This window comes from Mirounga leonina, unplaced genomic scaffold (assembly GCF_011800145.1).
Source record: "Mirounga leonina isolate KUSES-001 unplaced genomic scaffold, KU_Mleo_1.0 Mir_154, whole genome shotgun sequence".
Lineage (NCBI taxonomy): Eukaryota > Metazoa > Chordata > Mammalia > Carnivora > Phocidae > Mirounga > Mirounga leonina.
Window position 1 is genome coordinate 15,365,710 of NW_023270389.1, and position 26,007 is coordinate 15,391,716.

At 37.9% G+C, this 26,007-nt stretch overlaps 1 protein-coding gene across 1 annotated transcript in view; it reads left to right on the forward strand.

Moving 5' to 3' along the window:
- The window catches only part of USH2A (usherin), a 702,118-nt gene that overhangs the window by 373,828 nt on the left and 302,283 nt on the right, over nt 1–26,007 (forward strand). The window contains exons 35-36 of the mRNA XM_035010130.1: nt 14,213–14,364; nt 19,600–19,762. Coding sequence (XP_034866021.1) covers nt 14,213–14,364; nt 19,600–19,762 — 315 coding nt within the window. The remainder of the gene's footprint in view (nt 1–14,212; nt 14,365–19,599; nt 19,763–26,007) is intronic.

Consider the following 26,007-nt stretch of genomic DNA (forward strand, 5'->3'; position numbering starts at 1 on the left):
TTTGGCCTGTCTGGAGCTACTCTTTGCTCTTCCATTCAGTCCTGTATCCTACAAGGCTGACCTTTACTCACAGTGTCAGTGAGCTTGCTCTCTTTCCCTCTGGCTTCCTTTTGGCTTGTCCATGAGAGGTAGCAGCAGCAAGAGATGGGAGTGTGGGAGGAGAACGAAATCTCAGAATTTAAAGCATTTGTTCCCTGTCTGCTGAGCTCTGGGCTTCAGGGCGGTATTCCTCCACCAAAAGCTACAGCTCCCATCCAATGGCCCTTTCCTATAACCCCAGCTCTTTGTCCAGGTTCCCAAATCTGTTCTCATCCCTTCCCTTGCAAATTTGAGAATGTTTATGGGCTCTTACTTAACTAGTTAGCATGGTCTCCTAGGAGGCCTGACTATGACTAGCTGGGGATGCATTATTACCACCTGGTGCCTTCCCTTAACTCTGCCCATAGCTTTGTAAATGAGTTTGAGTTGCCATCAAGTTTCCGCTGAGTCCTTAACTGATTTTTAAACCTTGTATCATCCACACTTAGCACACAGAATTTGGGGACTAGATGTAGAGATAAATGTAAAATTCATTCTGGGAAGAGCAAGAGTAAATAAGTAAACAAAAATTCCATTTAGTTAAACTTTGTTTTGGCGCTCTAGACATTTTAAAAGCAAATAAGGAGGACAGTGTTCAAAAGTTCTAGATGAAGATTGTTTATCCAGTATGTCTGTGATATTTAATTTTTAAATAGTAATCAACTCATTGATACCTCATTGAAAGCTTTTTATTAATTATTATGAAATATTTATTTGTTATAATTAGTCAGTTAATGATTTGTGACATTGTTCCTCTTGATGAAGTAGGTCCAAGAGCCAAGTTCATCTTAAACATGAGTTTCCCAGATAAATTTAATATCCTAACCCACCTAGATTAGATTAACATCTGCCTCCCCCGCCACTACCATTTTTTCTTCTTTTCCATCTGGTTCTCGTTTAATAATCTTTACACACACATAATCCACTTAGTCCATCTTCTCACTTAGATTGAAAGTTTTATGAATGCAGGAACCAGGACTGTTCTGGGTATTCCCAGCTTGGAACACAATGTCCGGCACATAGTAGGTACTCCATAAATATTTACTGAGGAATCAGATAACTACCAAAAACCAAATCCACTAAACCCAGCAGATTTTTTTTCAAAAAGTATTTTACAGCACTTGGTAAGTACTTGTTTTGTTTTGTTTTGTTTTTCACACTGTGCTCTCTGGACTTGATTGGGGTAGAGAGGAGTGTTAAAGAGTTAGCAAACCCATAAGAAACTGCTGGGTGATAACAGATAGCATACCAGTAGGGGATACAGACCTATCTACAATATGCCTCTGAGAGTTGGGCAGGTTATTTTTCACAAGAGATGTGCAGTACAAGACATAGATCAGCATAGGAAGAGAGAGTCTAAGGCAAGATTCCCACAGCAAATAAGGTTTTAATTTACCCTGGAAGGAAGGGACAACTCTAAGTTCATTCATCTTACAGGCATCACACTTAATTCTTTTTTTTTTTTCAAGACATCTTTATTATGTTATGTTAATCACCATACCTTACATCATTAGTTTTTGATGTACTGTTCCATGATTCATTGTTTGCATATAACACCCAGTGCTCCATGCAGAACGTGCCCTCTTTAATACCCATCACCAGGCTAACCCATCCCCCACTCCCCTCCCCTCTAGAACCCTCAGTTTGTTTCTCAGAGTCCACAGTCTCTCATGTTTCATCTCCCCCCTCCCGATTCCCCCTTCCCATTCTTCCCCTCCTGCTATCTTCTTCTTCTTCTTTTTTTTTTAACACATAATGTATTATTTGTTTCAGAGGTACAGGTCTGTGATTCAGCAGTCTTACATAATTCACAGTGCTCACCATAGCACATACCCTCCCCAATGTCTATCACCCAGCCACCCCATCCCTCCCACCCCCCACCACTCCAACAACCCTCAGTTTGTTTCCTGAGATTAAGAATTCCTCATATCAGTGAGGTCATATGATACATGTCTTTCTCTGATTGACTTATTTTGCTCAGCATAATACCCTGCAGTTCCATCCACGTCGTTGCAAATGGCAAGATTTCATTCCTTTTGATGGCTGCATAATATTCCATTGTATATATATATACCACCTCTTCTTTATCCATTCTTCTGTTGATGGACATCTTGGCTCTTTCCCCAGTTTGGCTATTGTGGACATTGCTGCTATAAACATCAGGGTGCATGTACCCCTTCAGATCCCTACATTTGCATATTTGGGGTAAATACCCAGTAGTGCAATTGCTGGATCATAGGGTAGCTCTATTTTCAACTTTTTGAGGAACTTCCATACTGTTTTCCAGAGTGGCTGCACCAGCTTGCATTCCCACCAACAGTGTAGGAGCGTTCCCCTTTCTCCACAGTCCCACCAACATCTGTCATTTCCTGACTTGTTAATTTTAGCCATTCTGACTGGTGTGAGGTGGTATCTCATTGAGGTTTTGATTTGGATTTCCCTGATGCCGAGCGATGTTGAGCACTTTTTCATGTGTCTGTTGGCCATTTGGATGTCTTCTTTGGAAAAATGTCTGTTCATGTCTTCTGCGCATTTCTTGATTGCATCATTTGTTCTTTGGGAGTTGAGTTTGATAAGTTCTTTATAGATTTTGGATACTAGCCCTTTATCTGATATGTCATTTGCAAATATCTTCTCCCATTCTCTCAGTTGTCTTTTGGTTTTGTTGACTGTTTCTTTTCCTGTGCAAAAGCTTTTTATCTTGATGAAGTCCCTCCCAATAGTTCATTTTTGCCCTTGCTTCCCTTGCCTTTGGTGATGTTTCTAGGAAGAAGTTGCTGCGGCTGAGGTCGAAGAGGTTGCCGCCTGTGTTCTCCTTTAGGATTTTGATGGACTCCTATCTCACATTGAGGTCTTTCAACCATTTGGAGTCTATTTTTGTGTGTGGTGTAAGGAAATGGTCCAGTTTCATTCTTCTGCATGTGGCTATCCAATTTTCCCAACACCATTTGTTGAAGAGACTGTCTTTTTGCCATTGGACATTCTTTCCTGCTTTGTCAAAGATTAGTTGACCATAGAGTTGAGGGTCCATTTCTGGGCTCTCTTTTCTGTTCCATTGAGCTATGTGTCTGTTTTTGTGCCAGTACCATACTGTCTTGATGATGACAGCTTTGTAATAGAGCTGGAAGTCCAGAATTGTGATGCTGCCAACTTTGTTTTTCTTTTTCAACATTCCTCTGGCTATTCGGAGTCTTTTCTGATTCCAGACAAATTTTAGGATTATTTGTTCCATTTCTTTGAAAAAAGTGGATGGTATTTTGATGGGGATTGCATTGAATGTGTAGATTGCTCTGGGTAGCATTGACATCTTCACAATATTTGTTCTTCCAATCCATGAGCATGGAACGTTTTTCCATTTCTTTGTGTCTTCCTCAATTTCCTTCATGAGTATTTTATAGTTTTCTGAGTACAGATCCTTTGCCTCTTTGGTTAGACTTATTCCTAGGTATCTTATTGTTTTGCGTGCAATTGTAAATGGGATCAACTCCTTAATTTCTCTTTCTTCTGTCTTGTTGTTGGTGTATAGGAATGCCACTGATTTCTGTGCATTGATTTTATATCCTGCCACTTTACTGAATTCCTGTATGAGTTCTAGCAGTTTTGGGGTGGGATCTTTTGGGTTTTCCACATAAAGTATCATATCACCTGCAAAGAGTGAGCATTTGACTTCTTCTTTGCTGATTTGGATGCCTTTGATTTCTGTTTGTTGTCTGATTGCTGTGGCTAGGACTTCTAATACTATGTTGAATAGTAGATCACACTTAATTCTTAAGGTACTTGCATATATGCTTACTCATTTGATTTTCACATTAACTCTGTCAGGCCACCAGGGAAAGGAATATGACCCCCACTTTATGGGTAAGGAAACAAAAGCTTAGAAAATGTGAGCTTCCTGACCAAGTTTTAAAGGCGTGTGGTCAGGAGTCCTCAAGACTGACTAGCAGACCCCTGAACTAGCTGTCAACCCTTTTCTTCTCAAACAAAAGCAAACCAAAAGATTGAAAGGAAAGGATAAAAGAAGAAAAGAAAGTTGTGGTAGCTATTTTAATATCAGACAAAGGAGGCATTTGGGCAAATAGGATTAATAGAGATAGTTAGGTAAATTCAAAATGATAAAACTAAAATTAAGAACTCTTCTTTCATCAAAATGTGGTATAAATGAAGTACCCGAAGAGATAAATAATAGAGTGAGACATAATATTTATAACACAGGAGCACCTGGGTGGCTCCATCATCTGCCTTCAGCTCAGGTCATGATCCCAGGGTCCTGGGATCGAGCCCCACATTGGGCTCCTGACTCAGCAGTGAGCCTGCTTCTCCCTCTCCGTCTGCCTCTCCCCCTGCTCATGCTCTCTCTTTCTATCTGTATCTCTGTGGCTCAAATGAATAAATAAAATCTTTAAAAATTAATAATAATATTTATAACATAAAATAACTGTCAGAAGAGGAGTATTTGGAAAATATAAAATATTCTTAGGAATCAGTAATAAACTGGAGAGGGAATATAGCCAATAATAATTGTAATAGCATTGTATAGTGACAGATGGTAGCTACACTTATGGTGAGCATTGGATAATAATCTACAGAATTGTTGTATCATTATATTGTACAATTGAAACTAATATAACATACCTGTCAACTATATTTTGATAAAAAATTTAAAATATATGATCTTAAGCTTAGAAGAAATTAACCCCAAACTCTTTACTTCATTCATTATTTTCTTACACACTTTGTCAATGATAATATATTTACAGATATTGTTATAATAATACTAATGAACTGGGGAAAGATCTGGAAAAGCATTTCACGAAAGAAAGAAAAGTAAATGGCTGGTGAACATAAGGACATGTGCTCAACCTCTTTCATAAGCTGGAAATAAAAAATAATACCAAAACAAGATACCATTTTACCACATATAATACTGGCACAGTTTAAAACTGTGACTATACAAGGTCTTTTTGAGGATATGGAACAATGAGAACTCACATGCATCGGTCGTCATGGGAATTGATGCACTTTGAAAAATAGTTGGGTGTTGTCTAGCAAAATTGAATATATCCCAACAATTCCACTCCAGGATCTATGCACTAGGAAACTTCACGTCTCCCTCAGGACACATGTACAAAAATGATAACAGATACAGTGATGTAAGAGACAGAACGTTGAAACAATCCCAATGTCAACAATAGAATGAATGAATTGTGCTGTGCAGGAATCCGATACAGCAATGGAAATGAGTGAAGTATGACTACCCTCAATGGGACAGATAGGACTCATGCTTATTATGGTGAACAAGAAAAGATGCAAAAATACATGCATATCTTTTATTTAAGTAGGCTCCACGCCCAGCGTGGAGCCCAACGCGGGGACTAAACCCATGAGCCCGAGATCAAGACCCCAGCTGAGATCAAGAGTTTGATGCCCAACTGATTGAGCCACCCAGGTGTCCTCCAAACTGTATATTATATGATTCTATTAATACAAAATTTAAAAATATACCAAACTTAATTACATTGTTTACGGATGCATTTCTAAGTAGAAAAGCAAGGAAATCATTCTTTAAAAGTCAACACGGTTGTCTGTGAGGAAGAGAAAGAGTTGAAATGAGGGAGGACATATAGAAGATTCATGGGGTGTGCTGGAGATTTGTGGGGCGCTGGCAATATTTTATTTTTTAACCTTGGTGATAGTTACATGGCTTTTCGCTTTTTCGTTCATCTTTAAGATATAACATATTTTATGTACTTTTCTATGTTATGTTTTATCACATAATTTTAAAAACATAGAAAAAATAGGTGCACAGAAGTTGGAGAGGGTAATGTTCTATGCGCTGTTGTATCTGAATGTTTCTGCATGTTACACCAACCCATAGCTCTGACACTTTCTAGCTGTCTGGTATTGGCTGTGCTATTCAGTCTTTCCCAAACTTGTTTTTCTCATCTGAAAGGGAAACTGAAACTTTTTTTGACTTCAAGGGTTTTTCCTGAGGATTGAATGGTACCTGATCTAAAACACGAATAGTGTTGTTAATTTTTCAGCATAAACGTCCTCTGACTTTCAAGCATTTGCCTGTTCTTACCTTGCATGCTTTCCTACATAACAGTATTTGTTTCGCATTTTAATGAAATGTTACATGTTGGGATAGATACAAAATTCACATGCAGTTGTAAGAAATTATGCAGAGGGATCTCATTGACCTTTTGCCCAGCTCTCCCAGCTGCTTTCAAAACTATAGTACAGGATCACAACTATGATTTTGACACTGATACAGTCAAGATGCAACACAGGGGTGTGACTATTTTTTTTAATCCCCCAATTGAAAAACAGTCCCCTTTGAAACCTGTAGTAGAGAGGTAAGTTAGTTCTTTGGTAGCAGGCTTTTAGGAGTCTTTCATGTCTACCCTCACAGACCATCTCTGACTAAGGTGGATAGACCCTTCGCTTGCCTGACTAGTGACCCATGACACCATACTGTGCTCTAACACACGTCAGCCCTAAGCATCATAAATCAGTTTTATTAAGGAAGAGAAAGTATATAAAACTGTTAAAGGTATTTCTGTCTTAGAATTCCACACTATTGCTGCAATGTGGCATTCCCACATCCCTCCCTCAGTCACAACTCGTTACTATATAGTCAGGAAAAGGTGGCTTTAAAAATTATTTTTTTCCTTTTGATACTTTCAGGTGCCCTTCTCCCTACCTCCATGGTCTTCCCTACTCCAGTCTATTGCATGTGTGACTCTAGATTAATTCTTCTAAATATAATGTTTATTTTGCCCTGATCAATACACAAAAATGTCCATGGTTCTCCTGTGCATCATAAAATCCCCAACCATTGGAGTGGCATTCAAGGTCTGAACCTCCTTTAAAAAAAAAAAAAAATTTATTTATTTGACAGAGAGAGACACAGCGAGAGAGGGAACACAAGCAGGGGGAGTGGGAGAGGGAGAAGCAGGCTCCCCGCTGAGCAGGGAGCCCGATGCGGGGCTCGATCCCAGGACCCTGGGATCATGACCTGAGCCGAAGGCAGACGCTTAACGACTGAGCCACCCAGGCACCCCTGAACCTCCTTTTGAAGGCTTATTTTCTATTAGGCTTTCACCAGTTACAACAATAACAACAGAATACGGATCTATTCTGGATGTCTTTACTCTACCTTGCATTTTCTTGCTTCCAGGCATTGGTAAATGTCATTTCCCCACCAGGAACGTCTTCCTGAGACATGGCCTTTTCACATTTTGCCTTTTATAGAAGACCCAGCTGCTTTGTACAGAAGCCCCGGCTGCTCTAAAAAGCTTTTAGGACTCACTTTAGCCAGAGTGATTGCCCCCTGCTAGAAGCTCCTGTATGTCTGTACCATTTGTTGGGCATGAATTTTTTGTGGTGCTTATCACTTTTATTTAACTCTTGAATTGTTTAATTAGACCTGTGTTTAACCCTTTTCTTACTTCCACAAAGACAGATATTATTTCTTATTCTTTCTATCCCCAAAGTACCTTTCAGGAATTGACTTCCAATAAATATATGTTAAGCTTTTTGTTATGCTCAACGTAATTGCTTGTAGGGTTAGAATGTGTTCATCAGTTCTTAATTTGAGTGGAATTCCTAAATATTTTAGCAGAGCAATTTAGGCTGGAGATGAATAAGAGGAGCGGTGGTGGTAGGGGGATGAGATTGCCAGGTTCCAAGCCTGAGTTGATATTTATTTGTATGACCTTGGGAAATAGCTTAGCCTCTCTAAGAGTCCGTTCCCCTAACTCTGTAACAAGGCAAATAACACTTCTTATTTCTTGATGTTGTTAAAGTTAATGGAAATAATTCATATCAAACATATTGCCTATCATCTGGCTCAATGTGAGTGTTCAGTACATTTTTTAATAATAAAGTGTTTTAAAATTTCAAAAATACTTACACAGCATTTTAAGAACTTTGCATTTTACTTTTTTTTAAGCCTATTCATACATGTCCTGTAGTCTACTCAAAGAAGGAAAGTGCCTCCTTAGGCTTCACTTAAAATGTCGACTGGAAATTCTTTAGTTTTTGTTACACACTTTGGGAATCTGAGGTCAATGCAAATTGTTGTCTTAATACATATTTTAGACTTGTTATTTACTAAATGTATGTTTTTGGAACTGAATTGTACAATATTTCATATAATACTAATTTTATTTACATTAAAAAGTCTGTTAATGAAAAGTTATGACATCTGCCTGCATATCTTGGTAAGAAATGGATTGTTACTTTCAAATAGTATCTCTTATTGTCCACCAATTTACCAGGAAGTTTGACTGTATGTCCTTAACTTGGATTATACAGCTAATGGCCTTGCCCAAACCAGATCAAAGGAAATACCTGCTCTTGTCTCAGGCTCCTTTTTGTGGCAAATGTAGGCACCAGCTCTAAACCACGATGGTATCCCACTTTGGCCCACTTTGAGATCTGGTGATTACCTGGTGAGACCTGGACCTAAGGGCAGAAACCCAGAGAGATCAACATCACGAGTCTGTTCCACCCTCACAACGTGCTCACATTGACCCCAGCTTCCCGATCCTGGGGTGGGGAACTCTCATCTTGCTAGTACTCAGTGAAGGTCTGACTGATCACTGATTGCGTGTGTCATGTTCAGATATGGGTTTTGAAAAATGGCCCTCTGTCTGCAGTGTGAAGAATAAATTGTATGAAAACATGAATAATGCATCAAAACATGTAGGTGGCTATTATTCTCAGATATGAGGTGATGGCAGAACGGACTAGGTGGCCATGAGTATGGTGATGGGTGAAGATCAGTTGGGAATGTACAGTCTACATGACTCAGTGGAGTTGGTATGGTGGGGGAAGGAGAAGAGAGTGTCCAATATGATTTAAAGTTAGACAACACTTACCCAGTGTACACTTGGATTCTACAATTTAGGTCTATAATTGATCTTTTAGCACTTCCTACAAGTGCCGTCAAATAGTGGTTACCTACAGAATGCTGGGTTACTCTGTATGTACGTGCGCATGCATGCATGCGTGCGATCTCACCCACATGAAAGCTGGGCTTCAGTTTCACCCACCTTTCCGTTCAGATGCATCCTAGATACTAAAAAGTTTCTGAGCAGTTGAATTAACTGTCACAAATCTCACTTAATTTTATTCTCAGCTCATTTGCCGTGTACTCATCTTACTCTAAGCCCTTCTTGTAGTAACTGTCTATTATTTCTTTATCCATAGTTCTGGATGTCATGGTTATCTAGTTTCTTAGCATCGCTTGCTAGGGGTTGACTTGCTAAAGTCAGGTAGACAAAACAAAGAAGAAACTTTTGAGAGACTGTCACTGGGGGAGGAAGGAGAACTCAAAAAGCAGACATAAGAATGGATTAAGTATAGTCGCTGAGTGATGTGATGGATAAAACCTGGGCAAGTATCCTAGATCTCATCAGTCCCTGAGGGTATTACTGAATTAGAGAATATAGTCTTTGACCTCCATAACGCACGGCTTGAGTCATCACAAGATGATTCAATTATATTCATTATAATCTGTGTGGGAAGACAGGTGAGTACTGTGGAGTCCTTTCTAGAAAGATTTCCTTTAAAAATGGTTAAAATTCTTAAAGTTTGTACTTAAGGAATGAGATTTAGTTATAATGAAAATTAACTTCTATGAAATATGTCATTTCCCAATATGTCAGATAAATGAGATATTATGCACATAATCCTAGCATAAAAGAAATTCTCTGTTCCCCAATTATGTAAGAAAACGGAAATATTGATTTGGGTACTTCCTATGTCATTGTTGAAAAGCAGGTCAAGTAGATAGCATTTTGAGGGTCTTACAATTTCTTTAAGAGCTTCTCCAACACATTATTTGCACATAAGATTTTTTTTTTTTTTTTTGGTGAGGATTACATGATTGCTTAGTAGAGTGCCTGGCACATCACGATTTTTTATCATGATTATGACTGTGATTTTATCCTTTTTCGTCTCTTAAATTTCCTGTGACTATTTAGTTTTACACTATATATCTTTCATTTCTTAGTTTTAATTCATCTGTGCTTTTGTGTGTTGAGTATTAAATGGCATTAAACTGAATACTTACTATAAGTATTCTCAGAGCTATCAGAGATGGTCTTACTAGAATAAAGGAGAAAGTTGGCAGCTGTACTTTTTTTGTGTAGCCAAAGGGCTATATGACAGTAAAATACTCTTACCCCCAAATTTGGAAATGTGGGAAATAGACCTGCTCTTAAAAGATAAGCTATACAAAGTTATCCTCATCAAGGAAAATAAGATAGAGCAGTAGCTTTATTTAAAAAGTATTAGTTCAAAAATAAATAAATAAAAAGTATTAGCTCGGGAAGCCTGAGTGGCTCAGTCGTTAAGCGTCTGCCTTTGGCTCAGGTCATGATCCCAGGGTCCATGGATCGAGCCCTGCATTGGGCTCCCTGCTCAGCGGGAAGCCTGCTTCTCCCTCTCTCCCCCTGCTTGTGTTCCCTCTCTCGCTGTCTCTCTTTCTGTCAAATAAATAAATAAAATCTTATAAAAAAATATTAGCTCATTCAAATATAAACAGCTTTTTTTACTTTTATTTTTTGTATTATGTTATTTTAATCACCATACATTACATCATTAGTTTTTGATGTAGTGTTCCATGATTCATTGTTTGCATATAACACCCAGTGCTCTATTCAATACCCGCCCTCTTTAATACCCATCACCAGGCTAACCCCTCCCCCACCCCCTCCCCTCTAGAACCCTCAGTTTGTTTCTCAGAGTCCATAGTCTCTCATGGTTCCTCTCCCCCTCTGATTTCCTCCCCTTCATTTTTCCCTTCCTACTATCTTCTTTTTTTTTTTTTTTTAACATATAATGTATTATTTGTTTCAGAGGTACAGGTCTGTGATTCAACAGTCTTACACAATTCACAGCGCTCACCATAGCACATACCCTCCCCAATGTCTATTACCCAGCCACCCCATCCCTCCCACCCCCCACCACTCCAGCAACCCTCAGTTTGTTTCCTGAGATTAAGAACAGCTTTAATCCTAAAGGATGCACTGACCAGGATCTAACTAATGAAACAGAAAATGTGCTAGGAATATAGGACAGACTATATTTAATATAAGGGGTTGGTTACAAATGTGTTGGAAGGGCTGCAGAAACAAAAAAGGTGATTGTCAGAGAGCTGCTAACTTCCCTGGTCTTTGGCTTCTGAGTCGGCCTCGGCTGCTGCTAGCTGCCGGATTTGCTGATGTAATGCTTCAACCATCAAGAAGCAGTGCCCCAGACCGTGCTAACGGGCCACCCAGAGTCCAGTACTGAAGAGGCTGGAAACGCAGAAGAGGCATTTCTGCTGCTGGGACTGCTTGAGGCCACAGCTGCTTTGTCCCTCTGCTGACCTCAACAGTCAGCAAAAGCCTCGGCTTCTGGAGCTAAAAATTGGACATTTTCTGTCTTCCTGTTTCTGCCCACCTTGCAGTGTTTCCTATTGGTGAAATCCAAGAGGGAGCCATCAAGCCAGAGGGCTGCAAATATAGAGGATGGGCTTTTAAGCCCAGCGCACAGACCAGACTATAGACGTGTGGATGTGGGGCTGTGGGTAGATGAATTGGATGAATAACCAGATTATTCAGCACCCATGCCCATGCTTCTTCCTTCCATTACTTTCCATGACCAGCAATAATCACTGCACGCTTCCACCTAACATCCTACTGTGCTTTGTACAATGAAACTCTTACCCTCTGTCATTGTATTCACATCTGGGTTCATTCCCCTTGAGTTTAGACACAACCTACTTAGATATCCTGTAACTTAAAAGCTAAGATAAAATTAATACCCACTAACTTTCTTTATATAAATCAGTAGGGAAAAGGAGGAGAGAAAATTAGTTATTATAAACAAATCTTTATGTAATATGAAAGAAATAAAGCATGAAATAACACCTATAATTCTCATTTCCATAACTAGTTTAAGGCCACAGTCAGTATTTATTTGCCCTCAGCCAGTAGCTCATCTATTTGGGATTTTTGACCTAGTAAGGTAACCCAAACCTTCATTACTGAAGGGTGTATGTGCTTACTGTCAGCATGCAGGAGGAAGCCAATTTCTCTTCCAAACAGTAACCTTTCTCTTACCTGTTGATATAGTTGCATGAGGATCCCAAATTGCCAGGTAATATTGTTTCTAATTTAGTGGTACCTTGCTTGCAGCCCACAACATAAGTATTCCTCTTTGTGGCTAGAGAAAGCAAAAATATTTTATGTAGGTTATTAAGTGTAATAGTAAGAGGAAACACTCTGACTACCTTCTCTTGATTCCCATTTCCACATTTCTCACTACAGAAAAGCCAGCATCAAATACTGACCCCTAGCTCAAATCAGGGGAAGCATCCTGTAGGAACCCCTAAATCCACAGGTGTTATCACCCAGCCTGGGCCATAATGGGAGCTTCAGGAGGCTGTTCCAGCAGTCTCTTAGGCTATGGGTTGATGAGGTATATCATAAAATGAGTAACTCTTATGGCGGTAACTCACACCCTACTTGTTTTGCTATAAACTGGTTTTTAAATCCAAAGCAGTGTTGTAAAGGATATCCTGACAATGAGTGCAGCATTCTATAAGTTTGCAGATGATGGTGCTGCCAAACATTGTGAGCAGGTTCTGGAACTGAGCAATTTCCTCCTAGGAGGAAGGGACACTCCTGATGTCATGGTCCTATCAGGAATGTTATCCCTAATGCAATGATGGGTGAGGGTTTGACCTTCCTTCAGGACACTAATGAGACCAAATTTTGAGTTCCCAGGCTAAGAGTCAGGCCTCTTGGAAGCCAGCTGAATTCCTTGACAACCTTGACTTTGCTAGAGTCTGTTTCAAAACTCATTCCTTCTCCAAATCTCTCTCTGAGCTATTTTTTAATATCTTTTTACCAAGTCTCTTTTCATATTTCAGGTAGCAAGTTATCTCTTTTTCCTGTAGCCTTACATTTTCCCTCTAGTTTGGATGCTGATATTTTTACTCTGCTGTGTGTTCATTAATTTATTCATTCAATCAATATATATTAAGTACCTACTATGTTTTAGGCATGGTGCTAAGCTCTAGAAATACACAAGTGAGGAAGAGTCATGATTGCCTTGGGGATCCTACAGAGAGGCAATTAAACAGCCACTGTGAAATTAATTTTACTTTGAAAGAAGTTCCAATTTAGCATATAGGCAAAGTTTTATTTCTCAATGCTTGATCAGTTTAGGTATTCTGTAATTCCAGAGAACATAGATCCCTAACTTCCTTTTAATGAAAATATTTTGATTGCAAATTCAAATGATCATATTCAACAACTATTTAATTTCTCATATCTCTCCTAGTTGATTTCATAAAAAGACACATAACCTTCCTTCTGAAATAAATTTTAGTTGATCATTAAAACTAGTAAATCATAGTTTCTCTAACGCATTCATGAGTGTCTCATGAATGTACTTTGTGCAATTTGTGCAAGGTGTTTATGGTTAGGTTATATAATATTGCAGTTGAGAAAATGGGTTCTGGACCCGGACCTCCTAGGTTCAAATCCTGACTCCAGCACTGGCCAGCTATGTGATTTCAAGCAAGTTACCTACCTGTCTTGCCTGAATTTCCTCATCTATAAAATAATGATAATAATACTGCCTCTATTCTGGTGGTGCTGCTAGGAGAGGGTTAAAAAGGAGTTCACACACAACAGGTACTTAGAACAGTGTCTGACACATCCTGAGTAACGTATAATGCACTAACAAATAAGATCATTTGACTTCTAGAGCACATCTATCAAGGATATCATTTTAGAATGCAATACAAATTATAAATATACTTAATTTATTCATGTTTGATCTGGAACACAAATGATAGTAGTTAACATGATGTAACAGGAAGAGTCCCATAATGGGACTCTTGGGTTCTATTTCTGCCTCTATACTAATTAGCTTAACAGTTTGATATTTAAGAGTTTAATGCCTGTTTTATCCTTTGGAAAGAGACAGGGTTTAGACCAGGGAAAATACCAGATACTGTGATTCAGTAATTCCATGAAATTAGAAATCACATCAAGAAGTGTTTGCTTTCTTAAGACATTCTTTGCTGTTGTCTGGTTGTCATGCTAAAGGTCCACTATTATCTTCCTAGGTGTTATCACAAGCTATGGACTATATCTGGATGGTATATTAATTCACAATTCCTCAGAACTCAGCTGTCATGCTTATGGATTTGCTCCTTGGAGCTTACATTCCTTCAGAGTCCAAGCATGCACGGCCAAAGGTTGTGCTCTGGGCCCACTGGTGAGTATGTGCATTTACATTCTGGGAATGTATTTGATGTCAGATGACAGTGAATATCAAGGAAGAAGTAAATGGTGGTGACTCACTCTCTGCACAGCTAGGCTTTCAAGCAGGATGGGAGATTTTCTTTTTATAAAATTTTATTTAAAACTTAGTAAGAGTTTATGTTCAACATAAATTTCAAGATTGTACATAGATCTAGTAAAGGACAGAATTTATATTTCACTGAAATTTTTCAAGGTAATTTGGCTGGTTGAGCAGAAGTACATACGATTTTGTTTAGTTTAGTTACATATTTATTTAAAGTGGATGTTTTTGTTTCTAATAATGGGCTCAACAACTGAGTAAGTTTATGATTAAAAAGTGAAAACAATTGAAAGTCCATGACTGCCACAGTATAGCAACCCAGCTGCCCAGCAAGAAGATCGGTCAATTAGAAGGTTAAGCTTGCCTCATCTAACAGAACAAAATAGATTTATATCATCAGGGTGATACAGTTTCACAAGAACAGTATTTAAAATTGCACAGATATTAGCTTTTGATATCCACATTTCAGAAATCTATAGGTATATCTGTATTTCATTAGCTGTTAAAAGATTGACAAATCATGCTTTTTATTCTTTAATATAATTTTTCAGACTCAATAGTGCATAATTGTCATAGACCAGCATGGCATTCTTTAGTTTCAAAACATCAGATTTTATTTTTCTGCATCTTTCTTAATTAGATTTCGCTTCTTTTAAGGGAAATGCTCATTACTCTTAGATATTTTTGGCAATGTTTGCTAATGCTCTATCATTTTAATGCACTCTGTCTTCATTGGAGAGTGTATCATATAAATATTACCTTGGAAAACAGCTCTACAGTTTCATTTTTGCTTCCTTATTTTTGATCACACCTTCCATTTCATTTCAGAGGTTGGTTGCTTTCCAAGCTGCTAACATCATCTATTGGTGGGGCTGATCTGTAGTCTTTACTGCCATTAAGTATTTTATAGCTCAGACCTTCTGATGGTTACTTACTCTTAAAAGCAGGAATGGCAACAGCCCAGCTTTTCTTCTCCATTCAAAAGAAGAGAGAAAGAAACCCGAGAACACTTCACATGAGCTTGAAACCTAGACTCTTTCAAAAATATAAACTGCACATTGTGGTTCTGGCTACTAAATTGGCTCCCACACCATCTCTTGATGTTCTGGCAACTTTAAACAAGGGGGACACGGTTATTGATCTGTGTACTGTGTAGATAAGATAGTCGGCGATGTTAACCTTAAGAAATCAAATGCCACGGTGCCCTGACGGGAAGAGAGAAAACAGAATTGGATTGTAAAACCTGCTCTGCCATGGCCTCGTACATTCTAGACTTGGTCCCGACGTAAAGCACGGTTATTTTCTCCCCTTGGTACTTTTCTTTATCCTGTGCTCAGAATGCAAATGCTTTTCCCAAGTCAATGACCCATCTTTAATCACTGGGATTGAACAACAATGTCTTTATTTAGAACAAGTCAAGTATATGCTGCCAAGAAGTTAAAACCTACGGTCTTCAATTGGTTTCTAAAATATTTTTGTGCCAATTAGAGTACACATTGTGCCCTTAAGAGATTACATATCTGAATATTCTAAACCTCCCTGGATATCTATCACAATCATGAAGGATAGTCCAGATTCAGACACACACATCACTTAAGGGTATTCTTCATCTAAAGCCAATGTTACAAAAAGAGTTTGAAGCAAAAAATTCATGATTTCGGTTTTAAATCTTTTGCTGGCAGAAATTGAAAAATAAATTTTTTGTGAGTCGATTTTTTTGTTCACCTAACAACATTTTTGGATGATAATTCTTGGTTTTGGGAAAGAGAAACCTGTTTATTTTACATCTTTCACATATTTGGTATCATTCTTTTACATGCATGCAGGGAAATACTATTCTATGATTTTTTGTGATAAATATGCTCTGTTCCTGAATGTGGTTTTGGTTCGCCCTCAAAATTGGCAAGCTCAAATAATAAAGGGGATAAAACAGTAAAAAGGACAAATTTGATAAAACAGAATATTTTAAAAATAAAAATGCATACATATATTCCACATTTTTGCCATTTTAATGTAGTGTTAGCTCAGTATGTTTTGTTTTTAGCCTGACCAAGTTTATTACCTGTTACTTGTGATTCGGAAAGAATTACTCTGTACCCATCTGAAAAAAAGATTTTTTTGTAGTTTGTTTAGTTCTCATCCAATTACACAACGTATTTGGCTTTTAAAGAAATTTCAACATTGAAAACAATTTATAATGTCTTTGATCCTAATTTTAAGAAGCTAATATGCATTGTCAAATTTAATCCAGTAATTGAAGTTTTATAAATGTTGGAAATAATGAAAAATTAACAGAAAATGCAACAGAGAATAACTTTTTAAAAGCTATTCTTGCTTTCAATTATATTGTTGAATTATACTAGAGAGAAACCCTTCACATTTTGTCTTGCTATAATAAGAAGCATTGAATTTATCCATAGGATAATCACTTTGCTTTCGTTTGTTTTTTTTCCACTTAGCTAATGTTAGATAATACTGGTGGAGTCTAAGATTGGGAATTTTATGACTGTGTCTGGCCTTTGAACATTCATTGGATTCAATTCTCCAAGGACCCTCTTAAGGATGAAATGTGAAACTATATGTCACTGCCATGGGATATGGTTAAAAGCTGCTTTGGTTTCTTAGTGATGGCATGTTCATACACATAATCACACCTAAACACACATATACACATACTCACCTTTTCACATTTGTTTTTTACAAAGAAGCAAATTTGTTATTTAAGACATCTAAATCTCCATGCCCATATGCAACTGTCAAGAAAATCCTAAATGGGAAATCTACTCTAAGCCTGCTATTATTCCTTGTGCCTCATTGGCAAACATATTTACCCTACTAAACCTCAGATTTTTCAACTCTTAACAAAAGGAAAATAATGGGGGCGCCTGTGTGGCTCAGTTGGTTAAACGACTGCCTTCGGCTCAGGTCATGATCCTGGAGTCCCGGGATCGAGCCCCACATCAGGCTCCCTGCTCCGCGGGAAGCCTGCTTCTCCCTCTCCCACTCCCCCTGCTTGTGTTCCCTCTCTCGCTGTGTCTCTCTCTGTCAAATAAATAAATAAAATCTTTAAAAAAAAAAAAAAAGAACATAATGCTCACTTTAAACAGGATTGATGTAAAATTTTCAGTGAAATATTCACAAAAGGATTTCTGGTACATGATAAGAGTTTTATTAAGGATAAAAATTTTATTAAAATGTTTATATTTTCATGGCTCATTTATTCTCAAGAAATTTTTTTCTGTGTCAGGAGAGGTTTCCAGGTAAAAGCCAGCCTTCCAGAATGCCTATTCCCTAACATTCTTCTTAAGGCAAGATAGATAAACAAAGAGGTAATTTTTTTTTTAAAGACTGAGTTGAAGCAAAATAGTACAGTTGCCAAATTTCATGTAGAGTAAAAACTGAGGTATTTTATCCAGATACGGATGGAAATTTTTAAAATATATCACTTTGAATTAACCAGATATTTGAGGATATTAATATAATTATCTGGAATTGCCCTTAATTCTTCAACTTTTTGAATCTCATTTTATTTGGTACGCTTCAAAATCATTTTCTTTACAATAGTTTGAATTATATACATAGACATAATGAAACCAATTGCATTGTTATGAAATATTAAAATGAATTGATATTTTTTCTAGTCAAGTTTCTTTATCATTTTTTGGTACATAGTTATTAGACTAAAAAAAATGAGTAGGAGTTACAGATCTACAGAACCCCATAGCCTTTCTCAGATGAAAATAAAACATGTCGTGACCCCATACTTATTAAAAATTAACACTCTGTCTTTTTCACATTTATTTTCGTAATTGGGAAAGTGCATTTGCCCTAAGAAATGAAGGTTTCATAATTGAGAATATTTGCCTGCCTAAGGATTTCATGTTTGATCACCTTCTGGTAAGGCATGAGCCTGTGCTTTAAGAAGAAGGTCAAAATTATCAACATATTCCATACATCTTAAAAGGTCGAACATTCGGGGCGCCTGGGTGGCTCAGTCGTTAAGCGTCTGCCTTCGGCTCAGGTCATGATCCCAGGGTCCTGGGATCGAGCCCCGTGTTGGGCTCCCTGCTCCATGGGAAGCCTGCTTCTCCCTCTCCCAGTCCCCCTGCTTGTGTTCCTGCTCTCACTATCTCTGTCTCTTTCAAATAAATAAATAAAATCTTTAAAAAATAAAAATAAAAAAAATAAAAAATAAAAAAAAGGTCGAACATTTACGAGGATGCTTATGAGTATGTGGTGACTAGTTAACAAATTTAAGCCAGTTATGAGAAGATGCTAAATATCCTGAGCCCCATTCTACTTTCTTGCCACTCGTACCATCCTCTGGTCATCTAGTCATTTTATATATTTAGCCACTAAAATCTTCCTGGCCCCTGTGCAGTTAGGGATTACATTTTCCTTCCGAGTCCTTCTCTTTAACTAGTTCATCTTTCGCTCTTTTCTGCATAGGTTCATCTATACTCTATTAATGAAATTTTCAACGTTTTTGTGATTGTTCCTTAGGGATGGAGTCACTCAGGTACATTTATTTCTTGATGTCTGTCTGGCAGGATACCGTCTTTATGTACCTGGTAGCAACGCAGTTCGGCGAAGTCTGTGTGAGTGAGTGAGTGAGCGAGAGAGGGCGAGAGAGAGTGAGTGAGTGCGCACGCGCGCATGCGTAAGTGCACATGCGTAAGTGCACATGCGTAAGTGCACGCACGCGCATGCCCACCGGCAGGCAGGCGGACCAAGAGCCTTTGACGAAGCCCAAGAGCCGACCGCTGCAGTCGGCAACTTACGAAAACAGAACTTACGCCTTTCCTTCTCTTTTGCAATCACCTAAAAATTGTTTCTAAGCAGTCCTAGAAAGAGTCTGTGGACGTGCACAGCCGTAGGGGCTATCACAGTGTGAGCTGATCCACGTACTCTGAAAACATTCACCAACAACCGCCTCGGTCAGGAGCTCAAATTCTGAGCTTGAACAGCAGGAGGAAGAGCACATGAGGTATGCTTTGATCCTGCTGACAAAATGAGGTATTCATACAAGATGCTACTGTCAAAATAGTTTACTTCACAGCAAAAGAGATTCTTTGAAGAAATATGCTCCAAGTGAAGCATGCGCTTATTCTGTTTGCAAACAGAAAATAAATCCTTTTACGCTCATAGGTAGAAAATCGAACTCGAGAAGCTCCTCCTGAAGGAACAGTAAACGTGCTTGTCAAAACAGAGGGATCCCGGGAAGCGCACGTGAGGTGGGACGCGCCTTTTCACCCTAATGGACGCTTAACGTACTCAGTCCTTTTCACTGGGATTTTCTATGCCGATCAAGGTAACTCGTTTATGATTTTTAAACTTCTGTAACGTCACAAAACAGTTTGTTTCTTTTTGAAATCTTTCTTTGAGCGACAGATTTTGATGTCTTTATTTTCCCTAAAAGTAGCCTCTATTGATGAGTTAGAGCCGCAGTTCTCATTGTGTGGCCCCCAGGGCAGCGGCAACAGTTGCATCTGGTACACTGTAGGGTGGGGCACTCTCAACTCTCAGCTCTCCCCGACCTGACCTACTGATGCAGAAACCCTGGAGGTGGGGCCCAGCACTCTGTTTCCACACACGCTTCAGGTGGTTCTGATGCATGCTTAGCTTTGAGAAAGACCAGTGTCCTGTATGTTGTATATTCTTTCCCCTTGCTTAATAAATGGTGGAAACCTAACACATTATTTATGCACAGAGTTGAGCTTTAATTCTGTGCTCTATCTTAAGTAAGTGATTTTTGTGATTGTTTTACCATTTCTAACCTACGTTGGTGTGTGTTCCAGTATATTAATTAGACTTAAATGGGACTGCAGTGGGTTCCTTGAAAGTACTCTCAGAACCCACCTGATTATTAATAGTTATTAAAGGTTAAGTGTGGTTAGCTATGATGTTTAAGTAACCCCTTATCATAGAAAAATGTAGCTATATATCTTACTGGAAACTTAAATTTTTTATTTTATTAAGTGCTTACTTTTATAAGTTTCAAAAGTGGCCCTACTATTTTTTTAAAGGAGATATTATTTTAAAGGAGATATTTTTTTAAAGGAGATAAAGAGTGTTTCTTTTTAAATTAGTAACAGATATGCAATAATGTGGATATAATCACCTACATCATTAACAAAATGATGTTCCCCAGGCTTTAAGACGTTTATTTCTGAACTTATTTGTTAACTATTTGCAGGACGTAATAACACCCTCAAAGTGTAAAACAGGTAAGGAAAGATGGGAACAGACTTTTTTGAATTTGACAACTTATTTTTGTAGTGTGTTACCAAGCAAATGCACAGCGAGTTGAGTGAAAGAGTTTGAGCTTATTCCCTCAAAGATTGGTGTGTCCCTCTTTTATGCAATCAGGGCTTTGATGTATTCTGCTGTGAAGCACTTGTAAGATTATGAGGTGAAGGAGTGATGATCGATTTGAAAAAAAGAAGCAACATTTAGGCCGGACCCGTGACAGCCCAGCTATTTTCGCCAAGGCAGCTGGGTGAATAATGCAAGAGCCATATTCCCCCTTGTGTTTAATCTTGCATTGTTTTTGCAGAGAAAATTTCTGCTTGCCTTCTAAGTCATGTCATCTTCGGTTGTCACCCCGTCTCTCAAACCATCAAAACGGTATTAAATGTTGCAAAGCTGCGCAGCAAGAGAACTTTCAAAAGTCAGAACCCATTTGCAGAGCAGCCCTTGTAGAAAATGTATTCTGTTCTCGGCAGAATTTTCCTTCAGTTCTTTCCACTGAGAAGTTTACTGATTTCTCCCAGTGGAATCTGCTGGAATTTATCGGTTCATGGTTGGCAGTCACAGATTAAGGTAAATGTCGATCCGTAATGACCCTCTACATGTTAGTATTGCAGTAAAGCTGGGCTTTTATGTCAAAGATATCGGAGAGGGAGCTATTACACATGACAGGGGTGATCAAGGGACTCCAGACCAAGGCAAGCATTATTAAATATTGACTAGTTCTGTGATTTATGTAGAGCTGGAGGAAAAAAGTGACTTTTTAACCATTATATATTCTTCAGCAACGAAAACCAGCCATTTATCTCCTGCTGGTAATAAAGAACAGAGTGCCTGCATATTTTAGTGGAGGGAAAACCTGGTCTTATAAATGAGATGAACTCCTTCATGATAACATTTCAGTTTGTTAATTGCCAAAAGCAAAACAGACAAATTGGAAGCAATTACAAGATTTGACTTAAGGAGTTTGGCAGTATGCGTTCAACTCCAGGGTTAGAAGGGGGTGATGTTGGAAGCAAAAGGATCATCTTGGGAGAGACCCCAGGAAATTCATCTCATTGGTTCACATCACTCGAACTGTGATGTCCAGTGTTAAGTAAAGGATTTCAAATATTGTCTTGTCCTGACGCCCATCAGCAGCTAGGTGACATTTACACTGAGGAATGGGGGGGGAGGGGGCGGTCCACATGGCTCTACAAGAAACGAATTAAACATTAATTCATCAAACTTACTTAAGATATCATCTGTTCACTAGATTTATACAAAGCTTATTGAATTATCTAATGGCTAATTGGTTATTTCCTTGACATAATGAACAACTGTATTTCATCTTTTTCTGTGATGGTTGCTAAAAAGGTAGTGGTTAGAATGAATAAGATAGGAAAACTCAGCTGGTAGGAAGCAAGCCTAGCTTCAAAATAAACATGCATGTAGCCAGGTTACTATTTTGTAGGGCAGGATATTGGGCTGTCTCTGTAAGATTCTCACACAGGATTCTATTGTACGTGTTAACTTAGATCCCAAACTACAAACTTCACAAAGTCAGCGTTGGATTTTGAAACAACAAAATAGGCAGCACATATCAATGTGTGATTACTTAAAAAGTATTTACTTCTGACCAAGAATTACATTCTCATGAATTAATATTTAAAACATAGAAAAACAATAAGCAGTTAAAAGAGTCCAAACTATTCTGTATCTTAAAGGAAACCAATGAGCTGTGTTTCCTATATCCTTCTTGAAATATTTTATGTATATACAAACAAATATATCCTCACTTGAAAACATATATATAGTCTTCCTCCCATACATACAATCTTTTATACAAATGATACTAAATTGTACACACTATTTTACAAGGTATTATTTTTTCCATGTAATCATTTCAGAGACCTTGTCACATCAGTACCTAAAGAACGTCCTCATTCTTCATACATGGTATCAATTGTAGAGATTATATCCTCATTGGTTTATTTATTTATTTTTAAAGATTTTATTTATTTGACAGAGAGAGAACATAAGCAGGGGGAGTGGGAGAGGGAGAAGCAGGCTTCCCAGGAGCAGGGAGCCTGATGTGGGGCTGGAGCCTGATGCGGGGCTGGAGCCTAATGCGGGGCTGGATCTCAGGACCCGGGGATCATGACCTGAGCCGAAGGCAGATGCTTAACGACTGAGCCACCCAGGTGCCCCATATCCTCATTGGTTTAACCAGTTCCCTATATATGGGCATTTCAGTGGTTTCCAATCTTTTGCAATTTCAAAGAATGCCTTAATGAATATAGATATAGGTATGCCATTTCACACGTGTGCAGGTATATTAGAATGATAAATTCCTTGAAATGATCTGTCAGGTCCAGGGAAATGTGAGTTTGTAACTTTGTAAGATATCATCAACCTTCATTCCGTAGAGGGCGTACAATTTCTGCTCTTGTGGGAAATGAATGAGTACCTGCATCTCGGCAGCCACATCATCTGAGCATGTTGCCAGTCTGATTGTATTAAAACCGGTATCTAATAGTATCTACAGTATGCATTTCTCTTATTGGAAGTTAGTCTGAACTCATCTGCATGTTTAAAAACCTTTCGTATTTCTTTTTTGACGATTCACCATTTGTATCATTTGCCCATTTCTTTATTGAGCTTTAGGAGCTCTTTATGTATTAACAAAATGTGTTATGTGAGCAGCAGTTTGTCCCTTTTGCATTGTTTTTTCCAGCACTTTAATGCTTTCTTTTTATATACATTTATAGTCAGTCTACTTGGAATTTATACAGATATAATATGTAATGTACAGATCAAAACATTTCCCCTCCCAAAGTATCCCACTGTCTCAAAACCATTTATTAAATAATCCAAATTCCCCACTGGTTTGAGTTGCCATCTTTAAAAAGTCCTAAATTTCCATATTTATCTATAAATATATCTGCACAGATCTGCACCTTTATTTACATTATTGTAGTATTTTATTTATTAACACTCTAGAACGTATTTAATGTCTGGTAGGCCTAGTCTCCCTCATTATTTTTATTTTAAAGAAATTTTCTACCTATTTTCCTTATTTATTTTCTTTCAAGCAATATTGTTAAGTTGCTACTTCCCTCCAGAAGTCCTGATGCTATTTTTATAAAGACAAGATTGAATTTACAGGTTAACTTAGGTAGAATCAATATTTCTATAATGTTGGGCTTTTCTAATCAATAATATGTTTATACTTTCTATTTGTCTTCTGTGTCTCTCACTGAAGCTTAAAGTTTTCTTCATATAGATCTTGTACATATTTGTTACATCTGTTTACTAATATTTTATAATTATATATAACTTATTTTTTATAAATTATAATATATGTTAATATATACATATATGAATAATTAATTAATTTAAAAGACCTGTTTTTCAAAATGATACCTGGAGTTTACTCTGAGATACCTGTTTTCAGAAAGCCACACTTTCAAATATTTATATCTATTAGGTGATCTTTCATCTAACTTGCAACAAGCATCTGTGCCTTTTTTGTTACTAGGATTTATTGTCATTTTCCCTAAAGCACAGAAATTTTACTGGGTGGAAAATGGTAACCTGATCAATTAGGCTGTCAACTAGTTTTTAATAAATCAAATCTGAAGTGTGTAAAATGGCACCAAAGGTAGACATAAAGGATCTCTGTCCCCATAGAATTTGCAAACAAGTAAAGAAGACAGACAAATTAGCCAAATCGTTCTCAAGTGCATGAGGCAAGAGAAAAGCCAGGTGTTGATGTAACAAGTGGAATAAAGCTAACTGGGGGGAAATTTTGGAAACACTGGGCCTTACCCTTTGCTTCCATGATGGATTAGAACAACTTGAGTTTGAGGAGTTAATGAAAGAATGACAGAACCAGCACAAACAAATGTGAATGGAAAAAATTAACGGATTGCCAACCCACACAGGGATATATTAGAACATATTTTCTGCCTTTTCTTAATGTCGACCATAAAAGTGAGGATTAGCACTTAGGTCTCTGGGATTCTAACTGATCTGAAACATCCATTCAATTATGAGAAACGTATGATGCAAGTTAGATTATTCTAGGGTCTATAAGTGCCATTTACTGACCTTGAATAAGTACTTTGCCCAGTGGCTCTCAAGAGTGACTCATTCAGCTTGAATAGGTGAAGAGGAAACGCCCACACATCAGTTTACAACATCTTAAGGACTTTTTTCTCTTCACATATATAAAGTAACTAAAAATTTCATTCATAAGTAACAGGTTATAAAAGTTCCTTATGAGGGGTGCCTGGGTGGCTCAGTCGTTAAGCGTCTGCCTTCGGCTCAGGTCAGGGTCCCAGGGTCCTGGGATCGAGTCCCACATCGGGCTCCCTCCTCCTCCGGAAGCCTGCTTCTCCCTCTCCCACTCCCCCTGCTTGTGTTCCCTCTCTCGCTGTGTCTCTCTCTGTCAAATAAATAAATAAAATCTTAAAAAAAAAAAAAGTTCCTTATGAAACATACTGAGTGTGGGATTCTTTTAAAATAAAAGAAGTGTGTAAATTTAGGAAGAAAAACAAAAATGACTGACAGCACAGTAGTAGAAATATAGCTTATGTGACATTGTTTATAAAATTATAAATTTTTTGATCTGGTAGGTGAAAATAATGTGCAATGAGAATTTATGTTTATATAATTATTTTATGAAGTTTCAAAAAGATTTTCAACTACAAATATTGTAAAACTATCTAATGGTCCAGAAGGAAAAGAGAAAACAGTGTTATTAAGAGAAAAAGAAAATCTGAGGTCCTATAGAATACATCCCCAAACGCCAGCCTCTTTACTACTAAACTAGATTCTTTAGATTCGTTACCCTTTTCCTATTCTTAATAGACAATACCATGTCCTGCTCTTTTTCTTAAGCAGTTATTGCAGAGTCCTCTGTGAATAGTTTAATTCTTCATTATCCTCCCTTTTGAATGACTTGGGAAGTGATCTTCCTTGCTTGATAACCTGACAGATTGTTTTTTGTCTCAGTTTCTAAGGCAAAGCACTAGGGTGTGCTAATTGCTGAGTCCTTTGTGCACTGTTAACTTTCACCTGCCCTGAAAACCTGAATGGCGGCTTAGTTTTTGTCTCTAAGTGCCTCCTTCTCCTAATCCTCTACTTTGGGTTGTGGCATGGAATGAAAGTATTTGAGAAAGAGAGAACGTGGATTACGGGGGGTGGGGGGTGGGGGTGGTGGTAATGAAAATTACCCTTCAGCGTTAGCAAAGGGAAATATCATTTTAGTAATAATAAATAAATAAATAAATAAATAAATAAATAAATAAATAAATAAATAAA